The 18,348-nt window shown below is 41.1% G+C and overlaps 1 protein-coding gene across 4 annotated transcripts; it reads right to left on the bottom strand.

The window, feature by feature from the left end:
* Window positions 1-58: 58 nt before the first annotated feature.
* Window positions 59-8,378, bottom strand: GDF2 (growth differentiation factor 2). Of its 4 annotated transcripts, XR_002301987.3 has the most exons (4): window positions 7,345-8,378; window positions 2,398-3,315; window positions 1,550-1,692; window positions 59-1,020 (listed from the first exon to the last, which is right to left on the bottom strand). XR_002301987.3 is itself a non-coding variant. In XM_020809654.3 (3 exons), exons 1-3 carry the CDS (start codon window positions 7,682-7,684, stop codon window positions 1,601-1,603), a joined length of 1,350 nt encoding a protein of 449 aa, XP_020665313.3. In that variant the 5' UTR covers window positions 7,685-8,378; the 3' UTR covers window positions 1,335-1,600. The 4 variants fall into 4 exon arrangements, 3 of the variants coding, with proteins under 3 accessions (XP_020665313.3, XP_072850942.2, XP_072850941.2); XM_020809654.3 differs by lacking the exon at window positions 59-1,020 and having other exon boundaries at window positions 1,335-1,692; XM_072994841.2 differs by lacking the exon at window positions 59-1,020 and having other exon boundaries at window positions 1,335-1,692; window positions 2,608-3,315.
* Window positions 8,379-18,348: the final 9,970 nt, after the last annotated feature.

The following is an 18,348-nucleotide window of genomic DNA, read 5'->3' as shown; positions in this document are numbered from 1 at the left end:
GCAAGAGAGTAAGGTGGTTTAGATTAAATAAATGTAATAGAAAGTGTATGTCTGACTTTCCTGATATTTGTAGGTGCTGCTTGGGGCTTTTGACTAGGACTCTTCCAAAGGGGGGAAATTTCCAAAGATGTATGTAAGAACCAGTGATACACAGCTCACAAATCATTAGATTTTGCTGTCGACCATATACTCTTTTTTTTTTCTTATCCCAGCAACAGGGAACAAAACACTATGGATGGTATTACACATTGAAATTGAGGTTTCAGGATTTTGAGCAACAGTGGGTCCCTTAACACTTTACCAAATGGCAATCACAAAGTATGTCTACATTCTGTGATGGCCACTTGGCAAAGTTATTTTAGTCATTTGTACTGCTCTGCTAAGTGAGGACAGAAGTGTTTGCACACTTTTGCACCTGAATCAAAAATCTAGGGACAGCAGTTAAGATTCTCCTCTCCATATGAAAGAATATATTAAAAAGAAACTTAGCCAGTAGTTAAATATGCACCATGTCGACACCAGATAAATGTATTAAAAATCTTGTCGATTGTTTTGAAATTCACTGCCCTTTGTATCAGAATCAGAATCTTGATACACATGTTTTTCTCTTAGTATAAAATGACATAACTTTTAAAGAAACATTATAGCCACGAACAACATTTTGGATAATTTAGATTTATTTATTTATTTAGGAATCTAAACATACGCTGTTCCTGCCTTATTTATAAAGCTATGTTTCAAAACACTCTAGCAGTTGTCACATAAAATAGAAGCTTGTTATAACTTTAAAGGAAGAACACAATCCATGCATAAAGAAATGGAAGTCGGGTTAGACAGAGACCTCTTTTACTTGAATATGCCACTTCTCAGAGCCGCTTGTCACTTAGGAGTTGCACGTTATGAGCAGGAATGAGAGGTCTGTCAACTTTTCCTTCATGCAGCCAAACAAAGTAGATTCCACCAAACTCTGTCAATTGTCAATTTCTGTAGCCAAGGCAGCAACAGTCATGTGAAATTGAACTGTGTTCGAAAGAAGTATGCATGCATTAGATGTTGTTTAAAGAATGATTGGAAATACACTTATGCCCTGAATGTAGGGATTAGATGTCACAAGGTAGACAGGTGACTGTTAGGATGGAATTTTATCCCCTTGCGCTTTCCCTTTCCCCCAAAACAATTTACTGGCAGATTTTATTTTTAAAGAGAGAGGACACTCTATGTACTGCCCCAAGTCCTCTACACCAGTGGTCCCCAACCTTGGGCCTCCAGATGTTCTTGGTCTACAACTCCCAGAAGCCTTCACCACCACCTCTGCTGGCCAGGATTTCTGGGAGTTGAAGTCCAAGAACATCTGGAGGCCCAAGGTTGGGGACCACTGCTCTACACACTCCAATGAACTGGGGTGCGGTAGGCCAGTATCCTGCTTCATAGCTCTACTAACAAAGTGAAAGAGGTGCCACTGGCAACAGCAAATTGCTGATAATAAAAGGGTCCCTGCTTTGATTTTGAGCAGTACAAAACTCATGCCTTAGATAAGAGTTATGCCAACCTGAAACTGAAGCAGAAACACTTTGATTAGTGACGATCAGCCATTGCTTGGTTATATTGCTCCCATTGTGCTGGCATAGCTATGAAACAGGGATGTGGCTATAGGTTTGCAGGTTCTTGGAGGCTGAGCATTTTTAAAGCAATCTGTAGACAAGAAAAAAATAAAATATGAAAATACAGCATGGAATAAAAGTAAAAAAAAAAGATTGTATTCTTGGGGCTTAGAAACAGAATATAGATATTCCCATTGTTTTGTAGAAACCAAAGGAATAAAGAATTTGAACATGATCAGGATTTCACAGAAATTTTGGTGATACAGTTTTGCTGGTCTTTTTTGAAAGGGAAAGTTTCATATGATCACCCACCCCCGTGCTCCAAATTTCTTGTTTTCTCTGCATTGGGACTCAGAAAAAAAAAGAGAGAAAGCTTTGTAGGGTAGGAATGATATCCTTGTGAATGTATCATAGCAGGTCATTATGAGACCACGGAGAGACTGTAGCTGATGTCCTGCGCACAACTAATAACAACAGTGCGGCCCAACAATATAAAGTTCTGTAAAGAGAATCATATATGGGTAAACAGGAGACATGAACACACACACACACACACACAAACACACACGTATACATGGATTAAGAGAGAGAGAGAGAGAGAGAAACCAGATAGGGGGTAGGGGAAAGAAGGAAATACTGTATCTGTATAAGGGTAGAACCTGGAACTCAGTAAGTCCCTCGACTTGGCCATTTATTTACAAACAAGTGCCATTCTGTGCAAAGTTCATAGAGAAAGGGCTGCATGCAAGACTCGGTGTTTAAATTACAAAAGGGGAGGTCGCCTAGTACTACCTACAGCCGCATTCTGCTACTTTCATTCCCTCATATTGGTATTTCAGAGTGGGGATTCCAGCATCATCTTTGTAAAGCACAGAAATCGGATCCAGCTTAGTGGGGACACAACAGGCTTTGGCGGCTTTCTTTGGGTTCTTGTAGTGCACCAAGGTCTGGACAATTGCATGCTTGGTTGGGGTTACGTTATCAGTCAAAGGAAAGAAACAGCCACCTTTGCACTCAAAGGCCTCATAATCTTGAGGTATAATGATCCAATTCCAGCCAATTTCTTTGAAGTTCACATGCATAGAGGTTCTTCGGCAGTGGTTCCGTTCAGCACTCCGTTTGTTCCTTGATGGAGGATGATGGATGCCATGGATGGATAAAGAATTCTCTTTGTCGGCAGTGTTGTTTTTTATTAAATTCCTCAGCACACTCTCCTGCTCATGCACCATCATTTCTTGAAGCTCCATATGGTCTTCCTTGACCCTGTTGCCGTGGTCATTGGAGAATACTATCAGCAAGGGCAAATGGTTGGAGTCAGACGCAACACTCATCTGCAGCATCCCACAGGCAAGATCACTTTGAACACTACTTTCCACAGCAATCTCCAGCTGACTATTAGCCCTCGGTTTTGGTGCTTTGATCCATCTTTTCACAGTGCTGGACATGTCAAAGATCACCCAGCCACATTCTTGAATTTTTTTAGAAACTAGGAATGATTTGAGGTCGTTGGGTTTTTCCCACTCATTTTCTTCAAGAACATGATAAAGAGCCATGTTCCCTTCAAACTGAGACACACATTCTGCTTCCTTCTGACATGTAGTGTGGATTCTTAGCTCAGCTCTAGTTACTTCTTCGTGCCATGGGACAGAGATATTGAAAAGCAAGATGTATTTCTGAAATGGAGCCGTGTCCGATGAAGAGAGAGAAACAATGTCTGTGGGAACAAATTGATAAACAGCATTACCATCATTATCTATGACACAGAAATAAAAACATGAAGACTTTCAAGAAATCATCTTCCTCGTCTCATTGTTGTTTCTGTTAAGAGTGTTATAAAACAAAGTCAAAGACATGAATTTAGCCCACTTAAGAGGAGGCAAATGGAAGGGGAAATAGATATGTGGTATGTAAGCATGCTCCCATCATGCCAGAAATGAAAACAGAGACTTCTGTTTATGTTCGCAACATTTCTATAATTAGCTGAGCCTCTTATATGTTGTGCCAAAATGGTCAGCCTTATTTCGAAATTTAATAACCTAATTTGCTCTCTCTTCACAAGCAGTGTGGGTTAAACCAGTTTTAATTGTTGTGAATGCTTAATCCTCAACAGTAAACTTACTAGAAAGTTGCAAAGCAAATGTAGTTAGCAACGGACTGGCATTTTGGGGTACACTGGTATTTTGTCTGCTTCCCACCCTCAATTATGGTTTGATTGTCTAGAGATCAGTGCTGCTAGTACTAGAGACAGGAGCGAAAGAATTACTACATATGTGCTCTGTTGCTTTAAATGTATTTTTAGTATTGATTTTATGTACCATTTTTAATATGATACTTGCTTAATTCGTATTTAATATTTGTATATTTACTGTTTCTAGCTTTTAAATATTGTCCTTTTAATGATGCGTAAGCCACCTTGGATCCTTTTAAGGAGAAATCCTTGGGGGGAAATATTTTAAATAAATAGATAAAAGTGATAAAGTTCAGACAGCTGAAACATCCAGAGGAGAGAGAAAGAGGCTGAATATTACCCTTTCCCGTTTGCCTCTGCTGGAGCTTCAGCAGCTGCTTCAGAATGAGGCAATGGAGCATGGAAGAGAGTGTGATCACCTGCTACTGAAGGCTGATTTTTCAGGAAGGAAACAGAGGACATCTGGTTTGATTTCTTAAGTTTGGGCATGTTTACACTGTTTCTTTTGGAGCTGACTGGTGTGGGCTGAACAGGGCTGCTCGGGGCCAAGTGAAAGTGCAACATGTCATTTGCATACAAATGGCATATTGGAGCTCAAGCAACCCTACGTATTTGGTCTGGCTCTTTCTGATATTGTGAAGTAGTTTAACAAGGGCTACTAGTCAACTGGAGATGGCTGTAGAAGGCTTCCTCTGCTCCTTGGCAGAGGGACAGGGGAAATGATGTTTGTTTTTTTGCTTGTTTGTTTGTTTAAAGATACTTGCTATCGCTGAAGCACTGTATTGCTTGGGAAAAAGAAGAAAATATTTTCTTTGGTTTGTCTGAAGGGTCAGTTGGATCCTTCTCTCTGCAGTGGCTACAGGCACTGCTGGCAGAAGATGGCATAGATAACATCAGAGAAGGAACAAGTAAATCAACCCCCAGTGTTGTGGCTGACATTTCTGAGGCCCTTGATGGTGCTGTCAGTGTAGATATGGAGACACAACCTGCATTTTTTTTCTTGTTCCTATATTTATTGGGGCATAAGATCAGTTACGGAAAGAGTGAACAGGCAAACGGGTGTCATGTGGTACCAGGCACTGAAATGCACTAGCTCAAGAAGGGTCAAAGTTGTTGCTGGCATAATTATCTTGTAAACCAAACAGAGAGTGATTTAGCATTTTGGGGAGGTATATATGTCAGAACAACAACAGCAGCAGCATTTCAGTCAACGCAGAGGCCTATGCCATTTTTGTCTGTTGCAGGTACACTCGTCTGGCTGATGTCTAGGAAAAGAGAACTGATTTCTTTTCATCTGAATCTATTTTGTAGTGCTCTATTTAAAAAGAATCACCTGTGGGCCTGCCTCTTGAAGTTCAGCACTGAGCCATCTTTTGAAATGAATCATTCTGAATGGGTAGTTTCAAGGAGCCGTTGCACACCACTGGGGACATAACTGTGGGGTCCAGGTTATCTGGTGGCTCCTGATGTGCCCCTGCAAAGAGGAGGTGATATGGCAGGTCCCCAAATAGGCAGTACAAACTTCCTATTTTTTTTTCTGTTCAGTATATTCTGGTGCCAGAATACACTGCTCTGGAGAAGCCTGACCCAACTCTTGATTGGCCGAGTGATGGGAGAGGGCCTTTAATAGAAATGGACCTGGGAGGTGCTGTCTCCTCTCTCTAAGCTAGTGAATGATATAAATAATTTCCCTCACCCAGTATGTTTAGCAGTTGGTTTGCTTATGTAAAGTTCATATAAGGCTGTGTCCTGCGGTGAATTCACGTACTTTGTCACAACTTCATTGGTGGTTTAGGCTATTGAGGAGGTAGGGTGTGCACTTTTAACCACCCCTGCCCTCTGTCATGGGGAATCCTCTTGAAGGACCTGGGAGAGGACAGCTTGGATGGGCTGGATCCTCGGCTGTACTTCCAGGTGACAGGAAAGCTATAAAAGGGCAAGGCATTCATGCAGTCATTCCAGGGTCACTTCTTGTGCTGGGTTACAGTTTGGGTTGTTGAATCTGGTTCATCTGTTGCTCTGGATCAGCTATTCTCGACCGGCGGGGGGGGGGGGAGCTGGCAAATTTGAAGTGGGCCACATACTGGAAAGAATTCCTTGCATAACACCTAATAAGGTTCATTATATGACTTATGCAATCCTGATTCGGCCTATGTTTCTCTCATATTGCACTTATGGCTGTGACCAAAACAAACAAACAAAAAGGGTTGAGGATGGCTGCTCTGAATCATTTCATTATGCTGTGTTAGGGTACTTCAGCTTTGTGTGTGTCAGTTCTTCTCTGGAGCCTGGCCCATGGACTCGACCCTTCACTCCTCTTCCAAGGTGGTGGTGTGGTCAATGAGAACAGATGGACAATGTTTAGGTCTTAGTGCACTTCCTGTGACTATTGATGGGATATAAGTCTACTGCTACATGAATATAAATATTAGAGGAACTTATACATAGTAACTTAGTTTATAGTAACTTAAACATAGAATATTTAATGTATTGATCAATTCAAGATGTCATGTCATCTTGGGTCACCTCACCAGGAAAAGGTTGGCATAGAAATCATTGAAACAAACAAACAGATGACATATTATCCAAAGCCTTTTTTGTATTTTGTAAATAATGGTCATCTCCTGTCCCAAAATAACCACCAGGAACCAGAAGCACATGTCCTGGCATGCAGAAACACACAAAATCTGTCTGATAGGCTGATTTCTCTGGTCCCTCCTTCCAGTTACCTGCTTGCTAGCAGGAGGAGGTCTTAGTCATCACGATGTGTCAGCAATGATGGGAATGACCTATGGAAGATGCATATCTGCATGTTGCCTGGTCAGCTGTTTTATACAGCTAATCAGTAAGCAGGATTACTGAATTCATGTTACCGCCACTATTTACTTGCATTTTTCCTAAAGTGTAGCCATAATATGGCTACAAAGTGTTCCATTTTTAAAAAAAGTACACCACACCCAAAGAGTTTTTCATGTAAGGGCAGCAAAGAAACCATTTCCAGTTGACTCTGCAGTTCATAAGATAGTAACTGAGAGCTAAATGTGCTTTTTTGATAACTTGTGCTAATTATAAACTTCCTGAAGAATCCATACCATTAGGCAGAAGGAAATGATATCTGGAATCGACTCAGAAAGACTGGCCTTCTATTCCCCTCACATTTTTCTTTGGGAGATACAGAAATTTTTTTGAAACATCTGCCATGTCGTTAAAGCAAAACAGATATACGGCAAATATGTAGAGAATCCCCCAAAAGGTGTGTGTTTAAAACAGATTTTTCTGTCAACATTTGCTTATTTCTACATAAAAATCACGGAGGAGAGGAAATGTCAAAGGTGCCCTTGTCAGTTTGCTATCAGCGTCAAATGTGTTATTTTTAAGAACCTCTGAGAGGATGAAGAAGAAAGTTCAGGTCTTAATAAGGATACAGGTGACAGAAGGATAAAAAGTTGTTAGCAGGGTGTTTGAAATGACATTTAGGATTTCCCGACGACCCAAGGAAATACAATATTTAACTCCTTCAAAAATCCTAGCTTATTTATTAAAAACCAATCCTACCTTCGGGACTGAAGCTGCGCACAATGTTGGATATGGGGCTGGAAGATTTGTCCTTGGTATATCTGTTATACAGATCAATCATGACTTGGGGCGGTTCCTCTTTCGTCTTCTCTTGTGAAGGTATTTCCGATAAGTTCAGGTTTCTCAGGAAATCAGCTTTCAGGTTCTCTAAGAAAGCCTTGAAGTGGAAATGGGCCTCTTCCTCTGGAATTCCAAGATCTCCAGAATATCTGTGAGAGTTTTTCATTGCCCCTAAGCTCTCCTGGTTGTCAACAGGTTTGCCACTTGTCAAATGAATGATAATGATTTCCGTAACAACCCAGCTGCCCAAATAATACATTTTTAATCTATTCAGTATTCCAGGAGGAAAAAGCCAACGGTGATCCAGGAGAGTAGGCTTCTTGGATGATTAGATTCTGAAGAGCAAGCAATGAATATCAAAGGCCAACCACTTTCTGAAGCTGTATTGCAGCCGTGTTTTTTCCAGCCCCAGCCCCTTGTGAATCCTCAAGCAGATTGGTCATACACTTGCCCTTATCACAGCCATTGATGCTACATTTCAGGCTGTTATCTGTTAAAGCTCTTCACTAATGAAGATTCTATAAACATCAGACAAGCACATGGCATCCAGGAAAGAATCTATGTCCCTTTGGGGGATGGGCTGTTTGTCATTGTTGCCTAATTATGCTTCTTTATCATTTCCGTAACAACAATATGTATTTCAAGATGCTGGGGGGGGGGGGAGTGGTTCGGGTGGTGGTATAAAATGTCTTGTTCCCACAGCATATGAAACTAAATGTGGAAGAATACAGCACCGTCCTATCTGTTCTAAAGTTCTTTTACAGACTATTCAAAAGGCTCTTCAGGAGGAGATTCCTTATGGCAGGATACAATCTCATTACTATGAAGGAATGTCAGCTTCTGCCCATTGTGGTAGGAAAAAACATCTGTGTGCACAGGTGGGAGTGTGTGTGTGTGTACACAGAGACATACACAGAGTCATAGGCAAGCATTCACACACACATATATTCACTCTGCTGTTGGTAAAGAGGAATGAAGGAATGGCTGGGGACCCTGAAGATGAAGTGTCCAGATGCTTTTGTGAATGAGCAGCTGCCTACAGCTTCTGAATATTCTAATTTACCAGCCAAATGTTATTTGTACACAGACTGCGTGTTTCTTTACCACTAATTGGCATGGCTCTCATTTTCAGTTTTGGTAGACTTCATAGAAATATTTGGGTTTTGTTTGTTTGTTTGTTCGTTCATTCATTTTATTAGACTTCTACTCTGCCCATCTAGACCAAAGGTCCACACTGGGTGGCATTACAAATTTTAAAAACAGTTAGACCAATAAACATATACTATAAATCCAAGATGGCAAAAATGTAGAATTTAAGATACTGTAGAAGGGAAAGCCTGCCCAAATAACCAGGTCTTAACTTTATTCATGAAGACACCCAGAGAGGGAGCCAGGTGGGTCTCCATGGGCAAACTGTTCCAGAGGCGAGGGGCCACTGCCAAGAAGGACTGGGTCCTCATTCTTTCCTTCCAGACCTCTCTCGGTGATAGGCCGCTCAGCCGCCCGGACTGGCTAGAAAGAGTGACTCTGGCAGAACTGGGGGGGGGGGGGGAAGGAGGCGCTGTGCCAGATATCGAGGTCCTAAACCATTTCGGGCTTGATATGTCATTGTTAGGACTTTGAAATCAATGCAGAAGCAAATCGGCAGCCAATGTAAATTGGCCAGTGTGGGGGAAATATGGTAGTATCTTTTCAGCCCTGTAAGAAGTCTTGCCACCATATTCTGCACCATCTGAAGTTTCCACGTCAGTCTCAAAGGCAGCCCCACGTAGAGCACATTACAGTAGTTCAAACTCGAGTCTACAAGCACATGGGCCAAAGTGGTGAGTGCCCTCACATTAAGATAGGGACACAGCTGGGCAATCTGCCAAAGAGGGAAGTGTGTGGCATGGACCACTGACTCCACCTGAGTTTCCATGGTGAGCACCAGGTCCAGATATACATCCAAGCTGCGAACGTCACTCTTGATAGTAAGAGTCACCCCCCAAAAAGAGAGGGAGTTTCTGAAACCACTGATGTCTGGGCCACCCACCTGAAGGACCTTCTTCTTGTCTGGGTTCAGCCTCAGTTCATTCTCCTGCATCCATTGCTGAACAGCCCCCAGGCAGCAGTCAAGGGACAAAAGAGTATCTACTGTTGTTGGAAAAAAGATATAGACCTGAGTATCAGCTGCATACTGATGACACAAAGCCCCACATCCCCTGATGATCCCTCCCAGTGGCCTCATAGAGATGTTAACAGCATTGGAGTGATGATCAAGCCCTGCAAAACCCCACAACCGAGGCTCCATGGGGCTGAAAAACTCTCTCCAATCTGCATTCTCTGGGGATGGTCCTTCAAGAAGGAATGGAGCCAGGCAAAAGCCAGGCCACCAATTCCCAACTTTGAGAGCCTCCCCAGGGAGGATACCATGGTTAACAGTATCAAAGGCAGCTGAGATATATTTTTATTTATTTATTTATTAAAAAAACTAGGGATAAGGTAAGGAGTACAAAAGGTAGAGGGTGATATGGGGGGGAAGAGGGGGAAGGAGAACACAAAAATGTGCTGTCATCCAATCTGTTTGTTCATCTTGCAATATCAAGTCAACCTTTTGCCTTTCTACAATTTGATTGCCCTCCAGTTTTCAACTTACAGTTACATCTTAGTTTAATTCTATATTATTCAAGCACTATCTGGTGACTCAAGCCATTTATATAATAAATCCCATTGTTCAGTTGCCTTTTGTATTGGACAGTCTTGCAACACTTCTGATAGAATATCCATTTCTGCCACTTCCCATATCTTCTCAATGTTTCGGTATCTCTGATTTCTTCCAATTCTTAGCATAAGACTGCAGAGACTATATATATATATATATAACTAGGTAGTTCTTTGTCTTGTCTATATTATCTGGTATAATGCTCAGTAAAAACAATTCTGGGGTTAATGGAACCTTACAAAGCAGTATTTTTTGTAACAGAGTATGTACTGCTATCCAATACTGTTTCGCTACTCTACAAGTCCACCAGAAGAACCACTCTTGTGCTTCACACTTCCAACAAACATTTGACACCTCTGTATAAATCTTTGACATTTTTTCTGGAATCATGTGCCCCCTATGTGTGTTTAGTCGTTTAGTCGTGTCCGACTCTTCGTGACCCCATGGACCAGAGCACGCCAGGCCCTCCTGTCTTCTACTGCCTCCCGGAGTTGTGTCAGGTTCATGTTGGTTGCTTCGCAGACACTGTCCAGCCATCTCATCCTCGGTCGTCCCCTTCTCCTCTTGCCATTACACCTTCCTAACATCAAGGTTTTTTCCAAGGACTCTTTTCTTCTCATGAGATGGCCAAAGTACTGGAGCCTCAGCTTCAGGATCTGTCCTTCCAGGGAGCACTCAGGGTTGATTTCCTTTAGAACTGATAGGTTTGTTCTCCTTGCAGTCCAGGGGATTCTCAAGAGCCTCCTCCAGCACCACAATTCAAAGGCATCAATTCTTCGGCGGTCAGCTTTCTTTATGGTCCAGCTCTCACTTCCATACATCACGACAGGAAAAACCATAGCTTTGACTATTCGGACTTTTGTTGGCAAGGTGAGGTCTCTGCTTTTTAAGATGCTGTCGAGGTTTGTCATCGCTTTCCTCCCGAGAAGAAGGCGTCTTTTAATTTCAGGGCTGCTGTCTCCATCTGCAGTGATCATGGAGCCCAGGAAGATAAAATTTGACACTGCCTCCATATCTTCCCCTTCTATTTCCCAGGAGGTGATGGGACCAGTGACCATGATCTTAGTTTTTTTGATGTTGAGTTTCAGACCGTTTTTTGCACTCTCCTCTTTCACTCTCATTACAAGGTTCTTTAATTCCTCCTCACTTTCTGCCATCAGAGTGGTATCATCTGCATATCGGAGGTTGTTGATATTTCTTCCGGCAATCTTAATTCCGGCTTGGGTTTCTTCCAGTCCAGCCTTCCGCATGATGTATTCTGCATATAAGTTAAATAAGCTGGGGGACAATATACAGCCTTGCCGTACTCCTTTCCCAATTTTGAACCACTCAGTTGTTCCATGACCAGTTCTAACTGTTGCTTCCTGTCCCACATATAGGTTTCTCAGGAGACAGATAAAGTGGTCAGGCACTCCCATTTCTTTAAGAACTTGCCATAGTTTGCTGTGGTCCACACAGTCAAAGGCTTTCGCATAGTCAATGAAGCAGAAGTAGATATTTTTCTGGAACTCTCTGGCTTTCTCCATAATCCAGCGCAAGTTAGCAATTTGGTCTCGAGTGCCTCTGCCTCTTCGGAATCCAGCTTGTACTTCTGGGAGTTCTCGGTCCACATAATGCTGAAGCCTACCTTGTAGGATTTTGAGCATAACCTTGCTAGCGTGCGAAATGAGTGCAATTGTACGGTAGTTGGAGCATTCTTTGGCACTGCCTTTCTTTGGGATTGGGATGTAGACTGATCTTTTCCAATCCTCTGGCCACTGTTGAGTTTTCCAAACTTGCTGGCATATTGAATGTAGCACCTTAACAGCATCATCTTTCAAGATTTTAAATAGTTCAACTGGAATGCCATCACCTCCACTGGCCTTGTTGTTAGCCAGGCTTTCTAAGGCCCACTTGACTTCGCTCTCCAGGATGTCTGGTTCAAGGTCAGCAACTACATTGTCTGGGTTGTCCGGGATATCCAGATCTTTCTGATATAATTCCTCTGTGTATTCTTGCCACCTCGTCTTGACGTCTTCTGCTTCTGTTAGGTCCTTCCCATTTTTGTCTTTTATCATGTTCATCTTTGCGCAAAATGTTCCTCTAATATCTCCAATTTTCCTGAACAGATCTCTGGTCTTTCCTTTTCTGTTATCTTCCTCTATTTCTTTGCATTGTTCATTTAAGAAGGCCCTCTTGTCTCTCCTTGCTATTCTTTGGAAGTTTGCATTCAAGTTTCTGTAACTTTCCCTATCTCCCTTGCATTTTGCTTCCCTTCTCCTCTCTGCTATTTCTAAGGCCTCGTTGGACAGCCACTTTGCTTTCTTGCATTTCCTTTTCTTTGGGATGGTTTTCGTTGCTGCCGCCTGGACAATGTTACGAGCCTCTATCCAAAGTTCTTCAGGCACTCTGTCCACCAAATCTAGTTCCTTAAATCTGTTCTTTACTTCCACTGTGTATTCATAAGGGATTTGGTTTAGATTATACCTGAGTGGCCCAGTGGTTTTTCCTAATCTCTTCAGTCTAAGCTTGAATTTTGCTATGAGAAGCTGATGATCAGAACCGCAGTCAGCTCCAGGTCTTGTTTTTGCTGACTGTATAGAGCTTCTCCATCTTTGGCTGCAGAGAATATAATCAATCTGATTTCGATATTGTCCATCTGGTGATTTCCATGTATAGAGTCGCCTCTTGTGTTGTTGGAAAAGAGTGTTTGTGATGACCAGCTTATTCTCTTGACAAAACTCTATTAGCCTTTGTCCTGCTTCGTTCTGAACTCCAAGGCCAAACTTCCCTGTTGTTCCTTTTATCTCTTGGCTGCCTACTTTAGCATTCCAGTCCCCTAGAATGAGAAGAACATCTTTCTTTGGTGTCAGTTCTAGAAGGTGTTGTAAATCTTCATAGAATTGTTCAATTTCAGTCTCCTCAGCAATGGTGGTTGGTGCATAAACTTGGATTATTGTGATGTTGAATGGTCTGCCTTGGATTCGTATTGACATCATTCTATCATTTTTGAGATTGTATCCCATTACAGCTTTTCCCACTCTGTGCCCCCTATAAAATGCAAGATGGGATGGTAAAAGAAAGTATGATTAGGTGAGCACAACATATAGGACATAATGTTGATATTGATCAATGGTTGCAAATATGGAAAAATAACATAAAACTCACAAAATTGGTTAATTTCAAGGAGAACATATATAAGATGTGCCCCCTATAAAACATCTTATATATGTTCTCCTTGAAATTAACCAATTTTGTGAGTTTTATGTTATTTTTCCATATTTGCAACCATTGATCAATATCAACATTATGTCCTATATGTTGTGCTCACCTAATCATACTTTCTTTTACCATCCCATCTTGCATTTTAGTTTCAAGCAAATAATCATACATTTTCTTAATTACTTTATCATTTGAGCCCAGCAGAAGTTTATTGAATGTTGTTTGTTCTGTCTTAAAGCCCTCTATTTTATCTTTTCTATACCTAGATCCCACTTGTGCGCTGGACCACCAGTCTAGATATATGTTTTGTATTTATGACTCTTCCTTGGACCTTAACTCACAACCATTTTTAAATAGATCTTCAGATTTTAAAAGTTTCGCTTCTGTCATGAGGTTAGGTTGTGTAAAGGCCTCTATGGGTGATACCCAGCCTGGTGGTTTTTTTTTTTTTTTTTTTTTTTTCCCTAAATCTGTTGGATGATCTTTTTCCAAGTCCCTAGTAGGGCTCTTCTTATCATATGCGAGTTGAAACTTTTCTGTTCTTTATCTTTTTTTGGACCATAGAAAAGCATGCCAACCTAATTGTAAATCATGTCCTTCCAACTTAAGTAGTCTATCTTTATCCATTCCTTTATCCAGACTAATACATGGGCTCTATAATACAATACCGAATCTGGGAGACCAAAACCAGCTCTTTGATTGGCATCTTGCATTGCTTTGATTTTAATTTTTTTTTTACCTTGCTACACAAATCTCATGATTATCTTGTTAAGTTCTTGAAAAAAAAATGACTGTTTTAATATTATGGGAATTGTCTGAAATAAAAATAAAATTTTAGGTAGAACATTCATTTTGATGGTTACTATTCTTCCCATCAATGATAGCTGTATTTTTTTTAAAAGGTGGCTGAGCTATCTAGGAGGACCAGCAGAGACATTTTGCCTCTGTCAACCTCCCTCAATAGGTCATCAAACAGGGTGACCAATGCCGTTTCCGTGCTGTAGCGTGGCCTGAAGCCTGACTGGAATGGATCCAGGCATATAGTGAGTTTTCTCCCTGCCTTTATTCCTTCCTTCCTTTTTTTCCTTTGATGAACAGGCCAGTGTGATGATCTTGTAGTGCTCTGGCCTGTCTCAAAGCAAAGCAGTATCTGTAGACGTAGAAGGGTCGCAGAGAACAGCTCTTGCTATCTGGACATGGCAGATAGAATGGATTCTCATTTAAGAAGGCTATTTCCTAGGTATATTGGTCCTTAAGAGTTTTTAGAGATTACAATTAGAAAAAAGTCAGTCAGATATATCTGTGATCTTGGTGCAGTAAATTTTCATAGTCAGGGTTAAAAGCTGGAATAACATTAGTCTAGTCAAATCTACTCAAAACTGTAATCTGACATCAAACTATTTCAACAAGCTCCATTCATTCAGTTGGCCTACTCAAGCTGCACTGCAAAACTATTTGCTAATTAGTAGAAGCAATGCATACCGTAAAATTTATAACTTGAGGAGAACATGTATATATAAAAAAGTGACTAGAGTTAACATCTCTTTTCCAAATACACAGGCACGAATAAATTACCGCTGCTCTTCAACAGATATAACCAAAGAATGAATTTAAATAGAATAAAGAAATCAGGCCATTTCACTGCAGTCACATCAAGGATGTAAACAGACAACAAGGATCATGACCCCAGAACACAGAACAGAAGTAAAACTTTCCATAAAATGGGCATACTGCAGCACAGCAAGGGTCCAACATAGCAAAGATAGGTTTTACTTTAGAAAAGGTGATTGCAGTTGGTTCGATTTGGAGTATGTCTCTTCAGAAGATTTGAAAGTGGAATGAATATCATCTCCTTCCTCCAGCTGCCATACTTTGAGTTTACTTCCTCTGGAAGCAGAATCTGAGACAGGGAAAACATTTGTGGCCATTGTGTTTTCTAGGACTTGCATGCTCCAATATTATGTACACCGTACCTAGGTGATCCCAACCTCTCAAGACTTTCACCAATTATTAATATATGTGCTGTGGAGAAGACACATGTGAACTCAACAAAATGGTCTGAGAAGTGGATTGTAGCCCATGAAGGTGCAACTAGAATAGACCATTTGAATCAATGGTGCTAATGGAGAAGTTGATTAACCCTATTGATTCAATGGGCCTACTCTAGCTGTGACTTACTACTGGATTTCACTCACTAAAATAAAATTGTTAGTTTTAAAGATGCCTTAATAATTCTGTTATGTGTATGTTTGTTGTTGTTGAAAGACACTAACACAGCTATGTATTCTGCCTTGGTCAAACCTCACCTTGAGTAGTCTTTTCAGTTCTCTAAGAAAGACATCAAAAAGTTGTAATGTGCCCAGAGAGGGGTAAAGTCCTGTGGGAAATATCTGATGGAGCTGGGTAGTTTAGTTGGAGAAGGCTGACAGGTGAGATCATAGCCATGTTAAAATATTTGCAGGGCTTTTGTCTGGACCATGGAACATGTTTGTTTTGAGCAGGACCCAAACCAATTGACTGAGATTTTGAATAGAAATTCCTGACAATAAGAGATGTTCAGGCATGGGCTACTTTGAAAGGTGATGAATTCTGCTACACTGGTATTCTTAAAACAGAGATTCAAAGGCCATTTGTCCGAGAGGTGGATTTCCTCTTTGCACCCCTACAAACTCTGCAGTTCTCTAGAACAGTGGTTCCCGAACTTGTGTTCCCAGATGTTCTTGGACTAAAACTCCCAGAAGTCTTCACCATCAGTTGTGCTGGCCAGGATTTCTGGAAGTTGTAGTCCAAGAACATCTGGGGACCTAAGGTTGGGAGCCACTGCCTTAGAAGGATCTATTAGCACAGGGGCCCAAGGCATGTTCAAACCTATATGCAGATTTTTGTGTTATGAAACACAAGTTTGTACTAAGGGTAGTAGATACCTAAGGGAACTGTGAACCACAAACCACAACCAACACAAACCACAATTTTTCCGATTCGTGCCCATCTCTAGTTCTGATCCTTACTGTCAGGACATACTGTACTCAGAAGGTGGTGCTGGGGAAGCATCGTTCAACACCTTGTCCTTTGACCTGTGATATCCTTCAGGGCTCCACCTTTTCCATTATATGATTTAACAGCTAAATGAGGGCACTGGGAGAGGTGACTGAAAGCTTTAGAGTGAGGTGCCACCAATATGCTGATGACACCCCGCTCTACTGTCCCCTGTCACTTAGGAACCAGTCTCTACCATTGCATGTTGCCTGAGCTCCATAATGGAATTAATTAGGGTGAACAAGCTGAAATTAAGTGTAGAAAAGATGGAGGTACTGCTGGTTAGTAGAAAATAAGGTCTGGAGGCTGGAATTCAATATTTTCTGGAACGGGTTGTGCCCCCCTCCCCATGACAGGTCAGGTTTGTAGTATACTCTGATCCTGCTCTGTCCCTAGATTCCTAGGTGGCAGTGGTGATGAGGAGATGCCACTTGGTGACAAATTGAGAGTAGAACTTATTTAGCAACAGTCATCCATTCCTGAGTTATATCACTTCTGGACTACAGTGGTGCCTCGCTAGACAGTTACCCCGCATGACAGTTTTTCACTAGACATTGACTTTTTGCAATCGCTATAGCTATTCGCAAAACAGTGATTCCTATGGGGGAATTTCACTGGACAATGTTTGGTCCCTGCTTCGCAAACTGATTTTCGCTAGACAACGATTTGACAGCTCCCTCCGTGCTCTCAAAACGGGTGTTTTTGGGACCTAAGCTGTGCAAGACAGCTATTTAAACAACTGATCGGCGGTTTGCAAAGAGGCTTTCCTATGGCTGATCTTCGCTAGACAACGACGATTCTTCCCCATTGGAACGCATTAAACAGGTTTCAATGCATTCCAATGGGGAAATGCTTTTCGCTAGATAATGATTTTACTAAACAGTGATTTGAGTGGAACAGATTATCATCGTCTAGCGAGGCACTACTGTACTGCAATGTGTTCCATGTGGAGCTACCTTTGCAGGTGTTCTGAGATCTTCAGCTGGTGAAGCATGCAGCAGCTGCACTGGTAACTGATGCACAATATTGCAATCATATGCTCCAAATATTAAAAGACCTGCATGTTATCAATTACTTTCCAGGTCCAATTCGAGATATCAGTTTTAATCTTTGAAGCACTTAGTGACTTGGGTCTGGTTATCTAAGAGACCAACTGTCTTGGTATAAGCCTGTCAGGATGTTGAGAAGAAGCTCTCTTAAAAATACCAACAGTTTCAGAAAGCCTGCCTAACAAACATGGGGGAGAAGGCTTTCTCTCTCACTTCAGAGTTGTGGTCTATTTCTCATATGATTTATTTCACAAAGGGAATAAATTACATCTTTTTAGACTGGCATATGATGTTTAACCAGCCCTCCTTTGCTGTTTTTAACTGTACTCTTTGTTGATTTTAATAGTTCTGACACATTTACTTGTTTTAACAATTTTTATGGTGCAGTCACTTTGGCTTTATTTCACAATTTTATATTTAAATTTGGTTTTACTTATTTTATTCCTTTACAAAGTTTGAGGCTCTCTATGGGGTAATACTATATTATTTTCACTCTGTAAAATAAAGCATATATTAACAAGGAGATATTGCCAAAACTTTATTATAATACAGTGGACCCTCTACTTAAGATATTAATCCATATTGGAATGGTGGCTGCAAGTCGAAAAGTCTGTAGGTTGAATCTCCATTGACCTACAATCCATTGAAAACCGATTAATCCCATAACCAGCAGTTTTTATTCTATTTTTGTTCCATTTTGATTTTTTTCTGGTCTGTAAGTCGATTCTCCGGCTGTAAGTCAAATCTAAATTTTGCAGCCAGAGAAGTCTGTAACTCGAAAAGTCTGTAAGTCCAGCCGTCTGTAAGTCGAGGGTCCACTGTAGTGATATCTATCTATGTATCTAACATGCTAACATGTGCTGGATTACAGAGAAAGTCAGAGAGTTTCAGAAAAACATCTACTTCTGCTTCATTGACTATGCAAAAGCCTTTGAC

Source organism: Pogona vitticeps, chromosome 3, assembly GCF_051106095.1.
Source record: "Pogona vitticeps strain Pit_001003342236 chromosome 3, PviZW2.1, whole genome shotgun sequence".
Classification (NCBI taxonomy): Eukaryota; Metazoa; Chordata; class Lepidosauria; order Squamata; family Agamidae; genus Pogona; species Pogona vitticeps.
The sequence above is the reverse complement of the archived record's forward strand: the minus strand, read 5'-3'. Positions and strand labels throughout refer to the sequence as shown.

Bases quoted from the DNA above. Each gene is read 5' to 3' on its own strand.
- GDF2 (XM_020809654.3), bottom strand. From the start codon at position 7,684: ATGTATTATTTGGGCAGCTGGGTTGTTACGGAAATCATTATCATTCAT. The intron at 3,316-7,344 runs GTAGGATTGGTT...TTGTTCCCACAG, and splicing joins GCGCAGCTTCAGTCCCGAAG to ACATTGTTTCTCTCTCTTCA. The intron at 1,693-2,397 runs GTAGGTAGTACT...TCTTGTCTACAG, and splicing joins GAAAGTAGCAGAATGCGGCT to ATTGCTTTAAAAATGCTCAG.